We start from the raw sequence: 19,214 nt of genomic DNA, 5'->3' as shown, positions 1-19,214 counted from the left end.
GGTCTGAAATTAGCACTAGTACAGTATAATCAAAGGCATTTTTTGAGGAATATGAAGTCATAACCAATTACATAGAACAATAACGGATCACATTGGTGTATCAAGATATTTAATTGTATTTGCTTTCTGTTGTCTTTAACATTTTTTTGGGGGGAGGGTCTGGTATTTGTTTCTTTAAAGAGAACAAACTCATAACAAATAGCATAGGAAATGGGAGATTGAGGACCTGAGTGAACTGGAAAACTAAAAGGGTTTGTCTTTAGGTAATCAGATAAAGATTGGGGAAATTAAAGCTGATGGTCTTGGAAGGAAGCGTAAATTAGAGTAAATTGATTAAATATTTTTTTTTTGAAAAATCATGCATGAAGGAAATAAAGATGCTGAGAACTGTCATCCTATGAGTGCCATTTTTCAGCTCCATTTGATTTGAAAATTTGACTAGCCTGGATTAAAATAGATTTGCAAACTTGATTTGACCTCTTTACACCAATAAAAAATCACCCCTCTGGCCTTGAATTTTAAAGACTCTGTAATTTTGAGATCCAAAGAGATTTCAATAACTTAGAATTATTGCCTTGTGAGGGTAATTTTCTGATATTAACACCTTTCAGTAGGGAATTTAGTTGTTATCTATTATATAAGTTTAGCAGATTGACAAAATGAAAGACCTGTACATGGTGAGACTTTGAAATCTTATGCTAGCAGGGCTTGCAATACAAGATATAATTCAGACAGTAACTTCCCCAGACTGACATCTTACTGCCTATCTGTCCCTTACCTGAAGTTACACAAAATTAATAATGAATGACTTTGGCCTCAGTTATTTTGACAGTAGGATCATTTTCAATAATGTTATCCATTCCACTCGTGTTTCTTCATTTATGGATCTACTGTAAGTATCATTTCTGCATTCTAAAATAAGTTGTCTAATTAGCTGAGATCTATACAAGTGAATAATATACATTCAACTCAAGTAATGCAAGTGTTATTGCACTAATCATGAACTGGAGTCATTGAATCATAGAGTTGTAGAGCATAGAAATAGACTTTTCAGCCCATCACATCAATGCTGATCATAAAGCCTACCTACAATGAATTGAATTAATTCCTCCTTCCTCTCTGCCCTATTCATTAAAGGACCTGTCAAGATGCCTCTTAAATTTTGTTACAAGTATTTATAATACCGATATTGATACTGGAGTGCATTCATAAAATCTGTCTTAGCATTAACACAAAGGCATTTGCTCCTGACAGTGATATTAAACTTGTAATTATTAATCCTGGGAGCCTTATTTGACTATGAGCAAATAATGTCAGACTTTCTAAGGGGACTATCTCACTCCTAGTGTGCTTGGTCTCAAAACTGGTTTAAAATCAGAATCAGGTCTCTTATCACCTGAATATGCCATGAAATTTGTTGTCTTTGCGGCAACAGTACAATGCAATACCTAATGACGGGAAAAGGCTGTGAATTACATTAGGTGTGTATGTGTATATATAAAATAGTTAAATAAGTAGTGCAAAAATAGAAATAAAAGTAGTGTTCATGGGTTCAATGTCCGTTCACTTGCATGCTCTGAATTTTGACTCTAAATGATGAAAATGCTGACTGCCCAGACTTTGCTATTCATGCCGTTATATACAGCTGAGCACAAGAAGTGTAACCAAACCTAAATGCTACAACTTGTCCCAGACAGGTTTCACAATATTAATGCAATGTGAAATTAATGTTATTTCACAAACTCATGAAACATCTTGTGCTTGCAAACAGAAATCTATGACGTGTATTTCTTTCAAATTAGGGTTGTGTATGATCATTGCTTGCCTGCATTCGGTTATAAGCACTTGCTCTCGCTGACTGAAGACACCATAAAATTTAATGAAGTTGTTCAAAATCAACAGATTTCTGCAAATGTAGATACACCCGAAGGAGGATTTGATGCCATATTACAAGCCACTGTGTGCAAGGTAAATTAGCTACCAAGCTGGGAGTTTGGTCTTTGTTTTGCAAAGTCGAAGAATGATTTTAAATGCCTTAAGATAACTTGAAGTATTACAAATCTATATTTTAGGAAAAAATCGGTTGGCGAAATGATTCCTTGCACTTATTGGTATTTGTGAGTGATGCTGATACGCACTTTGGAATGGACAGCAAGTTGGCTGGTATTGTTGTTCCTCATGATGGAAAATGCCATTTGGACAGCCAGAACATATACGCCAAGACAAGAACAATGGTAATAGTAGTTTAATTTTTAATTCAGAAATATTTCTAAGACATCAGTAATGGAAGAAAACAAACTCAACGGACTAAGTGTGTCTGGACTATGCGTCTGTGTATTGCAGTGTAGTTGTCAGGATGATATTTATTTGTGTGGTACCCCACACAATAGGCCCTTCCAGCCCTTTGAGTCGTGCTACCCAGCAACCCCTGATTTAACCCTAGCCTAATCACGGGACAATGTACAATTACCAATTAACCTACTAACCAGTAGGTCTTTTGACTGTGGGTGGAAACTGGAGCACCCAAAGGAAACACACACGGTCACAGGGAGAATGTACAGACACCTTACAGGCAGGAACAGGACTTGAACCCAGGTCCCTGTTACTGTAAAGCATTACGCTAACTGGCATGCTGCTGTGCCACCATGTTGTGGCTACAGCTCTCGCCCCTTACTCCATTCCTGCTCTTACCTTTGGCTTCCTTCGCTTTGAGGCTAGATGCCACCTGTATCTGGTCCCTCAGCTTAAACTCCATTTTCCTGAATGAAGTCACTGATTTAAAGTTCATGGTTAAAATTACCAGTTTAATGTGTGCTGAATAATATGGCCTTCTATATATTGGCGAGACCCGACGCAGACTGGGGAATTGTTTCGCTGAACACCTACGCTCTGTCTGCCTGAGAAAGCAGGATCTCCCAGTGGCCACACATTTTAATTCCACATCCCATTCCCATTCTGATATGTCTATCCACGACCTCCTCTACTGTGAAGATGAAGCCACACTCAGGTTGCAGGATATTCCGTCTGGGTAGCCTCCAACCTGAGGCATGAACATTGACTTCTCTAACTTTCGTTAATGTCCCTCCTCCCCTTCTTACCCATCCCTTATTTATTATTATTTTTTTTCCTCTTTCTTTCTCTCTCCTTTTCTCCCTCTGTCCCTCTCACTATATCTTCCTCTGGTGCTCCCCTCCCCCTTCCTTTCTCCCTAGGCCTCCCGTCCCATGGTCCTCTCCCTCTTCCAGCCTGGTATTCCTTTTGCCAATCAACTTTCCAGCTCTTAGCTCCATCCCTCCCCCTCCTGTCTTCTCCTATCATTTCAGATCTCCCCCTCCCCCTCCCACTTTCAAATCTCTTACTATCTCTTCTTTCAGTTAGTCCTGACGAAGGGTCTCGGCCTGAAACGTCGACTGCACCTCTTCCTATAGATGCTGCCTGGCCTGCTGCATTCACCAGCATTTTGTGTGTGATGTTATTTTAATGTTTATGTTTGGGATATTTTCTTAATCAGTTTAATCTTTTCCAACTATCTTTGATCATCAGTAATACTGAGACTGGTGAGAAAGCCTCCAAGCTGCATGTGCCGTCAGGAGGTCATCAGGATGCTCCTGTGGGGGTGGGGGAGCTCATTTCCCCTTCCAATGGCTTTGGTGCTGTTCATGGCTTGCTCCCCCTGGTGGTAACAATGCTAGCAGCAGGCGAGGACCGAGCGCGACCGACATGTCTGGGCCGGTTTGGGTACCATCTGGCCCAGTGGTTTAAAAATGGGAACTTGTTGAGGGTGGGGGAGCAGCCTGTGTGGAGGAGACTTGTGTAAATGTTTGACATGTAGACTTGACTGCAAATACTCCCACCGCTGAAAAATTCGCTGTTTACTCATCTAACAACACTTCGAATTGTATATGAAATATGGATGCATATTTTCAGTAAATGAAGTCTTTGAATGTGATTAGTTTTATTTCAGAATGGTTTGCTTAGACCAGAATCATCCAGTTTAAGAAATTCCATAATTGTGTAAAAGGTTAATTACAATGCTACAGAGTTCAATTCCTGGTATTTCTCAGGGGACAGGGGAAGAGCTCATGGTGTAAGGACTGAAGATATATTGGGAGATTAAGCACCCATTCATATCGAAGGAGCATTTAGAGCAAAACTTCAATAATCCGCTCTCCAGTTGTTCAGGTAATCTTGATAGTTCAGCAGTCATTACTCAAGGGTGTAAGCTGGGTGTCCAGGGTGAACCCCAGCTGTGCATTTGAGGTCAGGAATACCCATGGGAGGGTGAGGGGAAGGGAGTCATGAACATGAGTAGCATTTGCAACTGGAGGTGATGGCTAAGTATTTTTATTTAAACAATGAACTATAATCATAAACGAGGAAATCTGCACATGCTGGAATTCCAAGCAACGCACATAAAAGTTGCTGGTGAACGCAGCAGGCCAGGCAGCATCTCTAGGAAGAGGTACAGTTGACGTTTCGGGCCGAGGCCCTTCGTCCTGACCAGCAACTTTTATGTGTGTAACTATAATCATAAACCTATATTCCTACACAAGTAGTACATGACTTTACATTGATAGGGTTGTCTGCTCTGTACGTTCTGCGTACAATGTACCATTGCCACCCATGTGGCCTTGTTGAAAAACACACATTTAATTTGAGAGGCCTCAGGGCTCAGCTCCTCATTGGTATATTGAGAACAGGAGTGTGGATACAGTTCTTCCCCACAAAGCCCCTGTGCTGGCTGCACCAAGCCGCAGGGCATCCCTCAGGATGTATTCCTGCAGCCTGAGCTGTGCAAACAGCAACGTTTCCTCATGGACATGGTGATCTTTCAAAACAACAACATGTTTCAGGCAGACTGACCTTATGGACATGTGGTTGAGTTGGCAGATCAACACGTTTCAGGCAGACTAAAGTGCACCTTTGATCTTCCAGCAACACTTGACGTGTGTCCCTATGCATTTGTGGGAACAGCCTGCAAATCAGAGTGCTAGGGGCGAAACACTGTGCAGGAATAATCTGAAGGGGTGAGCTCCTCTCACTGCCAACCAAGCAAGGTCTTGGTGCTTATTGGTGAGTTCTGATTTTTGACACGTTCTGCCAAATGGTTTTAACATTCTGTTCAAGGATCCATCATGCCCGACTCCTGCAGCGATGGGTTGAATTTGTCCTACATTTCTGAACCGAATGTACCTGGGTAATTTTCTACATTGTTGGTAACCAGTCAGTCTCCCCTCAATCATCAGCAAAAATAATCCTATCAAGTAGTTATTGAGTTTGCTGCACAACATTCACCAGAACTATTCGGGTCTCGACCTTATCACAACCACAGGCCATACGTAGATCAAATAACAGACTTGATGTGGTCTGTGTGGCTGAATTTAACATTAAGTAGAGCAATTAAATAAAAAGTAGATTTCTAATTGCAGCTTGCTTCAGTGCTCACTTACTATGGCTTTGTTTGTTCACTGGGAAGACAAATTACAGTCCATTATCTTTAAGCCCACTGGTAATCCTGGGAACATCTTTTTTCCTTCCACTATCTAAGAATCCATGCCCACATAGCACTTAATAATTCGTGTTTCTCTTCTGTGACCTGACAATTGTGCAGCAGCCTTATCAAATAGTATCTGTCCTAGTACCTCCATCAACAAAAAGCTGGAAAGCTTATAGTACTGTGGAGAATTCTTCAGCACATATACAGCATCTATACATACTCAGCACAGGAGTGGAGAGCGAGTTTGTAAATTGAATTAATTGACTTTATTACTTACATCCTTCATATACTCAAGGACTAAAATCTTTACGTTACATCTCTGTTTAATGTGCAATTATAGTACTCAGGTCTCCAATGATCCTTCGGGTCTTTTTACACACCTGTCTTTGTAAATGTCCTGAATAGTGGGAAGTTCACATCTACAGATGCGCTGGGCTGTCTGCACCACTCTCTGCAGAGTCCTGCGATTAAGGGAAGTACAGTTTCCATACCACGCAGTAATGCAGCCAGTCAGGAAGCTCTCACTCGTGCCCCTATAGAAAGTACTTAGAATTTGGGGGGCCACACCAAACTTCTTCAACCATCTGAGGTGAAAGAGGCGCTGTTATGCCTTTTTCACCACACAGCTGGTATGTACTGACCGCGTGAGATCCTTGGTGATGTTTATGCTGAGGAATTTAAAGCTGTTCACCTTCTCGACCCCATTTCCATTGATGTCTATAGGGGTTAGCCTATCTCCATTCCTCCTGTAGACCACAACCACCTCCTTTGTTTTTGTGACGTTGAGGGAGAGGTTGTTTTCTTGACACCACTGTGTCAGGGTGATGACTTCCCCTCTGTAGGCTGCCTCATTATTATTTGAGATTAGACCTTGTCAGCAAATTTGATTAGCAGATTGGAGCTATGGATGGTGACACAGTCATGGGTATACTGAGAATAAAGGAGGGGGGCTTAGTACACAACCCTGAGGAGCACCTGTGTTGAGGGTCAGAGGGGTAGAGGTGAAGGAGCCCACTCTTACCACCTGCCGGTGATCTGACAGGAAGAACAGGATCCAGCTCCACAAGGCAAGGTGAAGGCCGAGGTCTCTGAGCTTCTTGTCGAGCCTGGAGGGAAATCTGGCGGGAGCAACAGATGTTGGGGAATAATGAGGGTGGAGCAGTGTGGGAGGGGCATGGGACAGGTAGCGGAATAGGAGTGCCAGGAATCGGGGTTGGCACAGGTGAAGACACACTCAGCCCTGAGAAATGACAGAGTAGACTTGATGTGTCCCATTGTGCCTCTATATCTTGTTGTTGTTGTTGAGTCCCCGTCGAGTCATGGCGACCCTGTGGATAGTATAGTTGTCTATTGGGTGCATATTATGGATAGTCTAGTGTCCATAGGGACTGCACGATTGATAGTGTAGTTGTCCGTAGGGTTTACTTGACAAGATACAGAAGTAGATTGCCAAACCTTTCTGACCAATCAGAAACCGCTGCTGCCCAGGTTGGGAACTCAGGCCCAACACCCTCTAAGTCCTGTGCTGATGCCACTACACCACTGGCCAACTCCAGATCTAACGGTCTTTAAACTTGTCAGTCATCAACTGATTTTGTTATGAATCTCAAAACAGCAGCACAGTGGAAAAATTGAGGCAGCACAGTAGCGTCATAGCACAACACTTTACAGTACAGGCAATGCGGGTTTAATTCCCGCCGCTGCCTGGTAAGGAGGTTGTACGTTCTCCCTGTGACCGTGGTGTTTTCCTCCCAGTGCTCGGGTTTCCTCCCACAATCCAAAGATGTACCTACCAGTTGATAGGTTGATTGGTCATTGTAAATTGTTCTGTGATTAGGCTGTGGGGGGTGGGGGAGGAGGTTGCTGGGCTGAAATATGAAGGAAAACATGCAATCCATATATTAATGTATAGGGTTTCCATAACTAGCAGAGACAAGAGGAATGAACAATATGCCGAAGGGCTACAAGATGAATAAGTTTTCGTGTGGTGCTGAATGGTGGCATGGAAAGGCAAGGTCTCCAGAAAAGAGAGGGTGTCAATGTTGAAAGCTGCAATTATAGACAGGAGGGAGTACCATTCCCTGTACAGATCTGGTCACCTCACTGTGGCAGTAAAGGTGAAAGTGTGGAAGAAGTCTGCGAAGAAATTATAAGGCCTGCTGAATTGGAGTATTGAGCTGAGATTCCCAACAATATTATGTAGATCAGGAATTCACTGCCTGGAAGGTGGGTTAGACAGAAACCTCATCACGGTCTTGAGATAGCTGGGGACCACCTGATGGGCTGTTACATACAAGGACTGTCAGTTGGGAAGTCAGGGTAGCCTAAACAGCTAACATTTGCCCAGCATTGACACAATGGGCTAAATGGCCTCTTCCTGTGCCATAAATGTCTATGATTTTGTGCTTTTTAAAAAAAAATTATTCAGCAGAATAAGTCTCGTAGTAATTCACAATTACTGTTTGACACAAAAGTGTTAGACATCTCTCTTGCTTTTTTAAAATATGTATGGTTTCCTAAGGCAGCTTTCCCAAGCAGCTTTACTTGGTTTTACAGAATTCATGCATTAAAGCTTCCTAAAGCTATTCTGAAAGGTTAACTATTTTTAAGGTTAAGGCCTTTTATAAGTTGAATTTCAACATGAGCAAATATTATTGAAAGCTTTGCTAGTTATATTTGATAAACACAAGAAATTCTGTAGGTGCTGGAAATCCAAATCAACACTCACAAGACGCTGGAGGAGCTCAGCAGGCCAGGCGGCACCTACGGAAATGAATAAACTGTTGGTGCTTCGGGCCGAGACCCCTCTTCAGGAAGAGGGAAGGCGCCAGAATAAAAGGTGGAGGGGAGGGAAGGAGGATAGCTAGAAGTTGATAGGTGAAGCCAGGTAGGTACATCAGGCTTCATCTGTATTTCCGGAGCAAACTTGCAGATATCTTGAGTGAATGCAGACACTGACTCATTCAGAAATTATGGTGCGTCACCTTGCACTGTGGATCTTGTCTTTTGTGACAGTGTTCCAGTCTATTTGGTTGTGACCCAAAGTATTTCTCTTCTGTCACAGGAAGTGAGAAGAAATATTGTAGAATGGAAAGACATTAAATGGCTTTTGTGTTTGATTTACAATTAGAGAAGTGAGTTATTTTGAGGCGCTCTGTTGGTCAGGATCAACCATGGATGCGGCATCCCAGCTGACTACGTGATACGCAAGCCAGTACAGAAGACAGGGCAGTGCGATGTGGAGAGCAAGCTGTTGCCCATGCAGCATGCTGCCCCTCTCCATGCAGCTGATGAATCCAAAGGAACGGCAGAGGCCCATACAGTTTGGTACCAGCAACATCACAGAAGTTGCCAGACAGCATTGAACTCAACAAAGGACTGCGTTAGGGACTTTTCCTTGGGGTTTTCTCCCAAAGCCTTCCCCATCAGCGGGTACAGCCGCAAGGCAGTGGAGATTTGAGATCAGAGTTTTCCTTCTCCTGGATGAGCTGCCAACCATGGCTACACACCCAAAATGCTGGAGGAACTCAGCAGGCCAGGCAGCATCACCAGCCATGGCTGATGAGCCCCAGCTACCCGAAGTGACTGGTTTGAAGATGCCAGTAACCCACCTTTGCCCCTCCTTCTGTCAGTAGAAATGGTTCTGCTGGGTTTAGTAGCTAAGCCACGTGTGAAGGCTAGGAGCTGGACTTGGCTATCAGAGGCTATTTGAGATGCATGCCATTGGGAGCATTTAATAGATAGCAGTAGCCTATCCCCATTACCACCCCCGGCTATGACAAACTTAAGGAACCAGAGAGTTAATATTTTCCTAAAAACGTTGCTGTCATACAGCTGGGTGGGACTGTACTCAGAAACAATGGCTTTTTATTGCCATCAATTTTTCTGGCAAGTGTGTTGTGGATGTTGAGCCAAATAAGGAATCTTGGCACCCTAGCTGACTCATTGATGATCTAATCACACATCTGCACCTTTTCTGAGATCACGTACTTTCACCATCTCAACATTTCCTGCCTCTGCACCTGCTTCAGCAGCTTAGCTGGTGAAAACCTCATCTGTAACTTTTTAACCTCCAGGTTTACCTATCCCATCTCCCTCACCGAAATGAAATGAAGTTATCGACTTCTGAATATCTTGGCTTGCTCATTCTACCATTCTTAACCTTACGATTATCCAGGATCTGATGTGCGTCAGTTCCCAGCTGAGCTTGCTGACTGTACCGTGAGAATGTGGCAGGTGCACCTATAGCCGTGTGATCGCGCAGTGAATCGATTGGACCTCCCACGTGTGGAGCGCTCTCTCTTTTCACGTGGGCTTTCAAGTCTCAGCAGGCCAGGTTCATAGCTCCCACATTGTAAAGATGCCCAGCATATACCGTTACTAACATGACTCAGTCAAAATATTTCAGCTCACTGCTGCGTTGTTGTTCTTGCACGGCACGTGCATAACAATAATCTCTGTTCTCATATCCTGCTCGATTTCATCTCATAACCTCTGCACTCTTCAGAAGTGGGACTCCCTGGCTCCTCTGTGTCCCCCATTTCTGATTCCTTGAGTGCCTCCGATCTTAAACTTTCCACTGAAACATGATTCTCACATTTCCATTTCTTATTTGCATAATATCCGCTCTTACCACTGTAGTGTAATCATCCTTAAAGTGAGGTGGGATGGTAACCTAATGTTATTACAGTGCCAGTGACCCAGACTCCACCACAATCGGTAAGGGATTTGTTCATTCTCCGTGTGACTGCATGTGTTTCCTCTGGGTGATCCACTTTTCTCCCACACTCCAGAGAAATATGGGTTCACAGGTTATTTGGGCAGCATGGGTTTGATACCCTGCTGTATCTCTAAATAAAAATAAATCTTCCCAGTCCACCTTACAGCTTGCTATAATTAATTCCAAGCCTTGTGGCCGTGACTGAGCAGTAACTAAAGTGACATTTCACCCAAGTTGAAGTGGTATCTGCAGTCCTTTCATATTCTTCCTTGTATGTTGGGCACACTTCTAAACCTGTTTTTTTTTTCCATCAATGATTTACTTTTTAACTTTTCTGGATAATTACTTCTAGGGGGTAGGATAGCACAGTGGGGAAGTCCCAGGGCCAGCAGTCAGAATTCTGGAATTCTGATTCTGTGTTGCAAATTCCATTCCCACCATTGTAGTGAGAGAATTTAAATTCAGGTAATTAAATATTTCAGGAACTCAGCCAGTTTCAGTAACCTTGAAAACATCCAAAGCTACCAGAGTGGAAAACGGTTGTATTTGTTCACCTCCATCTGCCATTCTTGCCTGGCCTGTTCTGAACGTGATCCTTAGTTGACTCCTCAGATTACGGTCATTTAGGAATGAACAATAAATCACAGCATTGTCAACGATGGCCACATCTTATGATAAACACAGTACTGTGCAAATATCTTGGGCATCGAAGCTACATATATACAGTATGCGCCTAAGATGTTTGCACAGTGCTGCAGTAATTTTATGTATTGCACTGTACTGCTGCTAAACAAAAACATTCATGACATACGTGAGTGATGATAAACCTAAATCTGATATCGGTCTCTACTGGGGACTGGGAGTGGGAAGGGAATCATGGTTAGGAAAACAGGGAGGGAGAGGGAAGGGAACTAGTAGTACCAGAAAGACGTTCTATAATGATCAATAAACCAATTGTTTGTAATCAAATGACCTTGCCTGGTGTTTCGGGGATAGGTGTGTCTGTACCTGTGCCATCCCCAACCCATTCTCTGTCAGCTGTCCCGTACCCCTTACACAGTGCACCACCCTCGCCAGTCCCAACATCCTTTGCTTCTGCCAGATTTATAAACCTGCTCCCTGCTCCATGTTGACAAATACAGTGCCGTGCAAAAGTCTTAGGCACTATAGCGCTCTATATATATACACACACACCTAAGACGCATGCGCAATACTGTAAATATGGAATTAAGGAGTTAATTTTTTCTTTTACCTCTAGCTCAAAAAGCACAATTTCCAACTTCATTCTCTTCTTTTTCATGTATTTTTGGGCTCTTATTTATATCACCTTTTCAGCTCAGAGTTCTGTGATTTCAAGTCTAAGATCCTTTAATCCTTTCAATTTATCTTTCCTGCTTTACTGTTGATCACAGCTGGTTCAGTTTGAGACTAGCCTAATGTATGGTTTATACCTCTCCTAGTACTAGTGTCTGGGTGGCAGACATGTCCCTACCAAAGGAGGTGTAAGGCACTCCTTTCCACCAGCCAGCAGGTCACCCTTGAGCAAGGTGTAGCACTTGCTTAATCCATTGATCAGGGTCACGTGAAGCCATGGAAGCAGGTGGTGGATGGTTGTATGAGCAGCTGGTGCAGATCAGAAGTCCTGGTTATGCAACCACTGACGCCAGGCAGACGATCTCTGAAGAATATTGATAATGGCTGGAGTCACTTGTTGTAAAGACACTGTTCAGAAGAAGGCAATGGCAAACCAGTTCTCTGGAAAAATTTGGCAAGAACAATCATGGTGATGGGACCATGATCACCCACATCATACAAGGTTCAGTATTCGTGCCAGAGGCCACTGAAGTGGAACTTCTCCTTCCCATACCAGTCCATCCCCAAATATTTACATTCCTTTTATGTTTACTAAATTAATATAGTGTTAAGAGAGCAGACTGAGGAAAATAATTTCAAGGAATTGCTCTTTCATAGAAGAGTTTTTTGTGAAGAAACGTATTATCAAACAGGTTTGTGAAGGAAAGATTGCCTCAAAAGAGGAGTTAGCATAGCAGAACTACTTCATGTCTTACTATTTGTCATACACTTTGTCATTTCTCTTTGTTTGGACACATTGAACTCATCTGTGTGGATGTTGGCACTATTCTTGGAAAAAGCCTAAGTGTATTTTGTAGTTGTGACAATGCAGAGGGATCATGGTAGAATCATCGGGCCATTTGGAAGTGCTCTTGTGCATTTAAATGAAGGTCAGAAAATTAGTTCCCAGTTTAAAATTAAAATTGTGTCTGGTGCTCCTGATGTGACCTCCCCTACACTGGTGAGACCGGTCATAAATTGGGGGGACTGCTTCATCGAGCACTGCTGCACCATCGGCCTCAAACGGGACTTCCCGGTTGCCAAGTGTTTTAATTCCGAATCTGTTTCCCATTCCTACGTGTCAGTCCATAGCCCCAACTTGTGCCAAGACCAGACCACTCTCAGTTTGGAGGAACAATACTTTATATTCTATCTGGGTAGCCTCTAACCTGATGGTATGAATATCGATTTCTCCTTCCAGTAAACAAATTCCCCCCCAGCCCCCCCAGCCTTCTCTATTTCCAACTCTAACCTTTTACCTCTTCTCCCCGCCTATTACTTCCCCTGGGTTGCCACCTCCTTTTCTTTCCCCTATGGTCCACTCTCCTCTCCTATCAGATTCCTTCTTCTCGACCTTTCCCATCCACCTGGCTTCACCTATCATTTTCCAGCTAGCTTCCTTCTCCTCCCCCCACCTTTTTATTCTGGCATCTTCCCCCTTTCCTTCTCAACTCTGAAGAATAGTCTCGGCCTGAAACATTGACTATCGATTCATTTCCATAGATGCTGCCTGACTTGCTGAGTTCCTCTAGCATTTTGTGTGTGTGTTGCTTAAAATTTATTAGTTATTCTGATAGGACTTTGAAGAGAGTGATGTCAGTGTAGTTTAATAAAGGAAAGGAAAGTAATTAACTCCTTGTGCATTATTTCTACTCTATAAATTATGGAGATCCAGAGGTTACACTTGCACGTTATACGGGGTAGAATTTGGTAGGTTGAAAGTTAACTATTTTCTTGGGAAATACTAGACTTTATTTGGAGAATGCTGATATATTGCTTGAAGAGAGAATTGTAGCTATTTCAGGGACAAAGATAAATGTGCTAGAGAGAAACCTCCATTTATATTTTCCTAATTTTCTGGCATTTTATGAATTTAATTTTCACTTTTTCTCCAATGTTTCAAAGTGTCACTTAAAAGCAAAACAAATGTGTATGCTAGAATTACTCAATTGATTTGACCCCCTGAATCTTCCCAGCGTTTTTTTTCAGTGTGGTATGTCTCCATCAACCTGTACAACTATGCAGAACAAGTGAATGGAACAGCATGTCTTCCCACATTGATTACTTGATGTACCAATATATTACTCAAGTGAACCATAAAATAATTTCATTCTGCCTTTCTTATTCTTTGTAGGAATATCCAACACTTGGACAGCTGATAGAAAAGCTCGTCGAAAATGATATCCTGTTAATATTTGCTGTGACGCATGAGCAGTTGAGTATATACAAGGTAATTCTCTTCTCCATCGTATCTGAAACAAATTCAACACCATCAGAATCAGGTTTAATATCACTGGCGTATGTTGTGAAATTTGTTAACTTTGCGGTAGCAGTACTATGCAATACATAATAATAGAGAAAAAACACTGTGACTTACAATATGAATATATATATTAAGTAGTTAAATGAGTAGTGCAAACAAAAGAAATTTTTTAAAAAGTTACGAGTTAGTGTTCAGGAGTTCAATATCCATTCAGAAATCAGATGGCAGAGGGGAAGAAGCTGTTTCTGAATCATTGAGTGTGTGCCTTCAGGCTTCTGTACCTCCTTCGCAATGAGAAGAGGGCATGCCCTGGATGGTGGGATCTGTAATGATGGATGCTGCCTTTTTGACACGTGGCTCCTTGAAGAAGACTTGGATACAACAGGGGCTGGTGCCCACGATAGAGTTCACTAAGCTTACAACTCTCTGCATCTTACTTTGATCCTGTGCAGTAGCCCCCCTTCCCCCAATACCAGACGGCAATGTGGATGGTTAGAATGCTCCCCGTGGTATATCTGTTGAATTTTTTGAGTGTTTTTGGTGATATACCAAATCTCCTCAAACTCCTAATGGAAAAAAGCAGCTGTCTTTTCATCTTTATAGTGGCATCGATGTGTTGGAGTCCAGGTTAGGTCCTCAGAGATATTGACACCCATGAACTTGAAATCGCTCATTCTTTCCACTTCTGATCCCTCTATGAGGATTGGTATGTGTTCCCTTGTCTAACCCTTTCTGAAGTCCACAATTAGTTCTTTGGTCTTACTGCCGTTGAGTGCAAGTTCCGTGATTGCTGCTATATTCAGAAATGGTTCCTTCCTCGTTGGGTCAAGAGCATGCCATTCTTAATCTGTCTGAGTATTTTGTGTCTGTGAATGTAAAGTGCTGAGTTCTCAGCATTACAGACATGAAATAATGAAGCCTATTATTGCAACTTCATCTATTCCCTTGCAGTTATTTGTTGTGGTAGTTCACTAGACTGATTCATCGCACTTTAAGCATGGACATACCATACTGCTCTCTGCCAGTTAGAGAGCATTTACTGAATGAGTCTCTGTGATAGTAAAGGGCTTTATTTAGTTTATCACATAACAAATGTTTTCTTCTTGACAACAAGCCAGAGGTTGCCTTTCAAACACAGGTCAAAGCAGTAGCATTTACAAGCTTTTGACTGAAATTAAAATCTCTGCTGAGCACCTCAAATTTTCCATCTGAAAATGTCTGCCCTTAATGAATGACTTGCAAGTTTCAACTTGTCAAATTCAACACAGCTTGCTTTTCATTTACTTGCTCCTTGGGAGGAAATTGACTAGCTTTTGACTTCTTTTCTCACCATTCACAGCTGCTGGAATGCCTCATGAAAGCTGAGCATTTAGTGTACTTTGTTGTCTGAATTTTACTCTGTCAAAAGGTTCTTTAAGAAACCAGCCTCTTTGTTAGGTGTGGGAAGAGCTGTGCATCTACTCCAAGCCTGTGAATATTTTATAGGAATCGCTTGTCTGTTGCTGTCCAAGATGGAGCTACTTCCTTTTCTCAATGTCTGCCTAACACTCCTACTCCTGCAAGCACTTTATTCCTCTTCTCTACACATCACAGAAGTATTCTCTGAGCCTACAGTGACATTTCTTATAAACATTGCATTTCTATGCTTCTCTCTATTGCAGCCCCCTGCCCATTGATGCCAAGGTGTGGATTGTAGTCCCCTTTGAGTTCACCAATACTTTTTATATAATTAGCATAAATTTTATCTTGAGGAAATTGAAAGACTTGTATGTTCCCACATCATTCCATATTACAAAAAAAATTTGTGGCTGGGCATTTCATCACGGTTTACAGTGGGGCATTTCAATCTCACTAATTAATTTAGAAAAATAAATTTGTAACATAGACTTTATAAGTGTTAAGGTACATTTTCCACAATCTGTACCCAAACAGGCCGAGTTGCTTGGATGCTGTGAAAATTTAGTGGCTGGAGCATCTTTCCGTGAAGCAACTGATCTATATTTTCAACATCCATTGTGTTTCCTTGTTATGACTTCATGTTCCTAAAGCAATGTTAATAAAATCGTGAACATGACTTCTGCATGTTCCATAAAACAATTTCTTAAGGTCGTCCAGCTATAAGAATATTCTTTGTTTTATGCTCCACTGGAATCAGTTAATCTAGTAGCAACCAGTCCTAAGGAGTGTTTCTGCATTAGACGGTACATTTGACTCATAAGATCAGAAACATTCAAACGTGAAATGTTATTCTTCATTAGGCAGGGGTTGGTTCCTAACCTGAGGTCCACGGACTCCGCAGTTGATGGTAAGGGTCCATGGCATAAAAGGGGCTAGAATCCCTGGTATAAGGTGTTATTGCTCACTAGAGTTATGTATGCCTTTGATTTATTGCACAATATTGGTGAGGCATTTTAATTAGAATCAAATTTAGTTTTTAATTCTTCAAAAACAAATAGCTGTGTTTTTGAGACTAAAAGTGAAGGTAAAACGAGATGAATTATTTAGATGAAACAAAAGCTGTTGTAAAAATGTGTTCTTTATTGTTGAAATCTGAGGAACACATCTTTGTGAATGACTCCTTCTCTCTGGGAAAAATCCCTTTTGGATGGAGGATTTGCACACGAGTTTACTCTTTGTTCTCAGAAAGCTGTGACAAATTGTCACCATGATTGCATATTTCATGTGACCTTCAGACTGCTCAAGCTGTCAGAAAGCTTTTTCCAGGGTTTTCACATGTCTCTGATGGCTAAAGCTATTTGGAAACAGTAAAAATTTAAATCTTTTTAAGTTATTTATTAAAAACATTACAAAACTTGAAACAAACACGAGAAGATCTGCAGATGCCGGAAATCCAAAGCATTACAAAATGCAGAGAAACTCAGCAGGCCAGGCAGCATCCATGGAAAGGAATAAACACTCGATGTTTCGTGCCGAGAACCTCCATGTGGACACTTCAGTGCTGATGAAGAGTCTCGACCAGAGACATTGACTGTTCACTCTTTTCCATGGATGCTGTCTGGCGTGCTGAGTTCCTCCCGCATTCTGTGGGTGTTGCATAAAACTTGAAAACACATTTAACAGGCACAAATTTGTTGAATTAATTAAAATAAAATTTGGTAGAAGTCACATACTTGCTTTTTTTATGGAAGTTTAGTGACCCATTGAAGTGTACAGGACTGCACTATTTGTTGACATAAAGCTTAGGCTAGATATGAAGTGTACCTGGCTCCTCATGTCACTGTGTTATGTGAATACACTGGGCACTGGTGAGGCCAGAAGCAGAGTGAGAGATCAGATGTGCCTGCATCTGTCCTCTGACCTTTGCATTCCATCATGTAGTCGTGGTAGTCTGGAATGTATGGAAATGTGGCTCGAGTCTCATCAATAGTTTTGTACAGATCTGCCGTCTAACCATCACCACAGTCTGAGTCATTGCTGCAGTTGGTATTTATATCTTCCATATGACACTTGTCCCATTTCAGTGCTTTATAATGCTTCACTATTCACATTGCTTATATAAAACTAACCAATCATTTCCCCACAATTGTGCTGTAAACATCAGCCACATAATAATGCACACAGGTATGTTAAGAGTTATATTCTCACAATTGTTCAAATTAGAGTAATTTCTCCATGCTGTAAATCCATTGTTTTCAATGGAGAATCAAAATGTAGTTTAACTTTGTAAATGTGTTCCCATTATATACTGTACTGTACAAAAGTCTTGGGAACATATATATATCTAGGGTGCCTAAGACTTTTTGCACAGTACTGTAGTAATTTTATTTATTGCACTGTACTGCTGCCGCAAAAAAAATTCATGACATATGTGAGTGATGATAAATGTGATTCTGATATGGGTCTCAATTGTGGACTGAGCGTGGGAAGGGGGCAGGGAGAGGGGAATCATGGTTGCGAAAAGGAGGGAGCGGGAGCGGGCAGCGCGAGAGAGACGTTCTGTAATGATCAATGAACTAGTGTTTGGAACCGGATAACCTGGCTTGGTATCTCAGGGATGGGCGTGTCTACACCCATGCCACTCCCCTGCCCCTGGTATTCCTTCAGTGCCACCTGTCCCACACCCCTCCCACAGCACACAACCTTCACCATTCCCAACATCCTTAGCAAACTCTGACTCTGCGCCACGTTGGTAAATGCAGTACTGTGCAAAAGTCTTGGGCACCGTAGCTATATATATGTGCTGAAGACCTGCACAGTACTGTATTTTGTCTCCTTAACAATCAGAGGAAAAATAGGGAGTTTTTAAGCAATGTTTTACTGTAGATTTATTATGCAGTCTTGATAGTTAGTTTTTCACACTTACCAGTTCATTGTGTGTTGATTTAATTTAAGTGTTGTTTGGCTAACATTGCACTGCACCTGACCTTGAATTAATAGTGGAAGGTTAAAATTCAAAGTTTATTTTCAAGGTACATATATGTCACCATATACAGCCCCAAGATTATTTTCTTGTGAGCATACTGCTGCGACACACACCCATCGGCGACAGCTTCCGATGTTTAGGTGCTCTAACTCCCTGGAGTATGGATAGCTGGCGTGCCCCTTTTAAAGAACAGTCCTGCTAATAGGCAATCATGTTTTGGGTGCCAAGGGCTGAGCATTTAAGGAGCACCAGAACTGAGGTTTGGTGCTCAATCGTAACCCTACTCGTGATTTCGTCTAGTGTTTGATTTATGCTCAGTTTCTTGATCCGGTTTGAAGCCATGTCTCAATCCCAGCCTTGGACACTCCAGCATTTGGGTCCAAGCCATTTTCGTCAGGGACTGTCGTCACACATACTCAATAAATCTATAGAATTATAACCATAACAGAATTAATAAAGACCGCCTAACTAGGGTGTTCAACCGGAGTGTAGGAGACTCCAAACTGGCAAATACTAAAAGAATGAAATAACAACAAATATAGAGAATGTGAGATGAAGAGTCCTTGAAAGTGAGTCCATAGTTTGTGGGAACATTTCAATGATGGGGCAATTGCAGCTGAGTGAAGTTATCCCTTCTGGTTCAAGACCCTGATGGTTGAGGAGTAATAACTGTCCATGAAGCTGGTGGTTTGAGTCCTGAAGCTCCTATACCTTCTTCCTGATAGCAACACCAAGAAGCAAGCATTAACTGCTTCTTCCTGGTGATTTTCAAAGCAATGATAAGCTACTAACTATTTTAAGGCTGACAGGATTATGCTTCTCCAATTGCATAAATACAGTTTGGGAAATGATGCAACAATACATAAGTTTAATCACAACATTAAATCCTAATTAGTATGAACAGATGGAAAACACCTGCAAGATAGTAACACATTTCAAACCAAAGGAAATATCAAAGAACTCATCAATCTCACAGAGAAAAGAATTATTCTTTCCC

General features: G+C 41.8%; 1 protein-coding gene across 2 annotated transcripts in view; it reads left to right on the top strand.

Moving 5' to 3' along the window:
- Positions 1-19,214, top strand: part of itgb6 (integrin, beta 6) — a 66,038-nt gene that overhangs the window by 4,216 nt on the left and 42,608 nt on the right. For both annotated transcript variants that reach the window (XM_072262015.1, XM_072262016.1), the window contains exons 5-7: positions 1,803-1,968; positions 2,073-2,234; positions 13,705-13,800. In XM_072262015.1, coding sequence (XP_072118116.1) covers positions 1,803-1,968; positions 2,073-2,234; positions 13,705-13,800 — 424 coding nt within the window. The remainder of the gene's footprint in view (positions 1-1,802; positions 1,969-2,072; positions 2,235-13,704; positions 13,801-19,214) is intronic.

Source organism: Mobula birostris, chromosome 6, assembly GCF_030028105.1.
Source record: "Mobula birostris isolate sMobBir1 chromosome 6, sMobBir1.hap1, whole genome shotgun sequence".
NCBI lineage: Eukaryota > Metazoa > Chordata > Chondrichthyes > Myliobatiformes > Myliobatidae > Mobula > Mobula birostris.
This window is presented reverse-complemented; position numbering and strand designations above follow the sequence as displayed.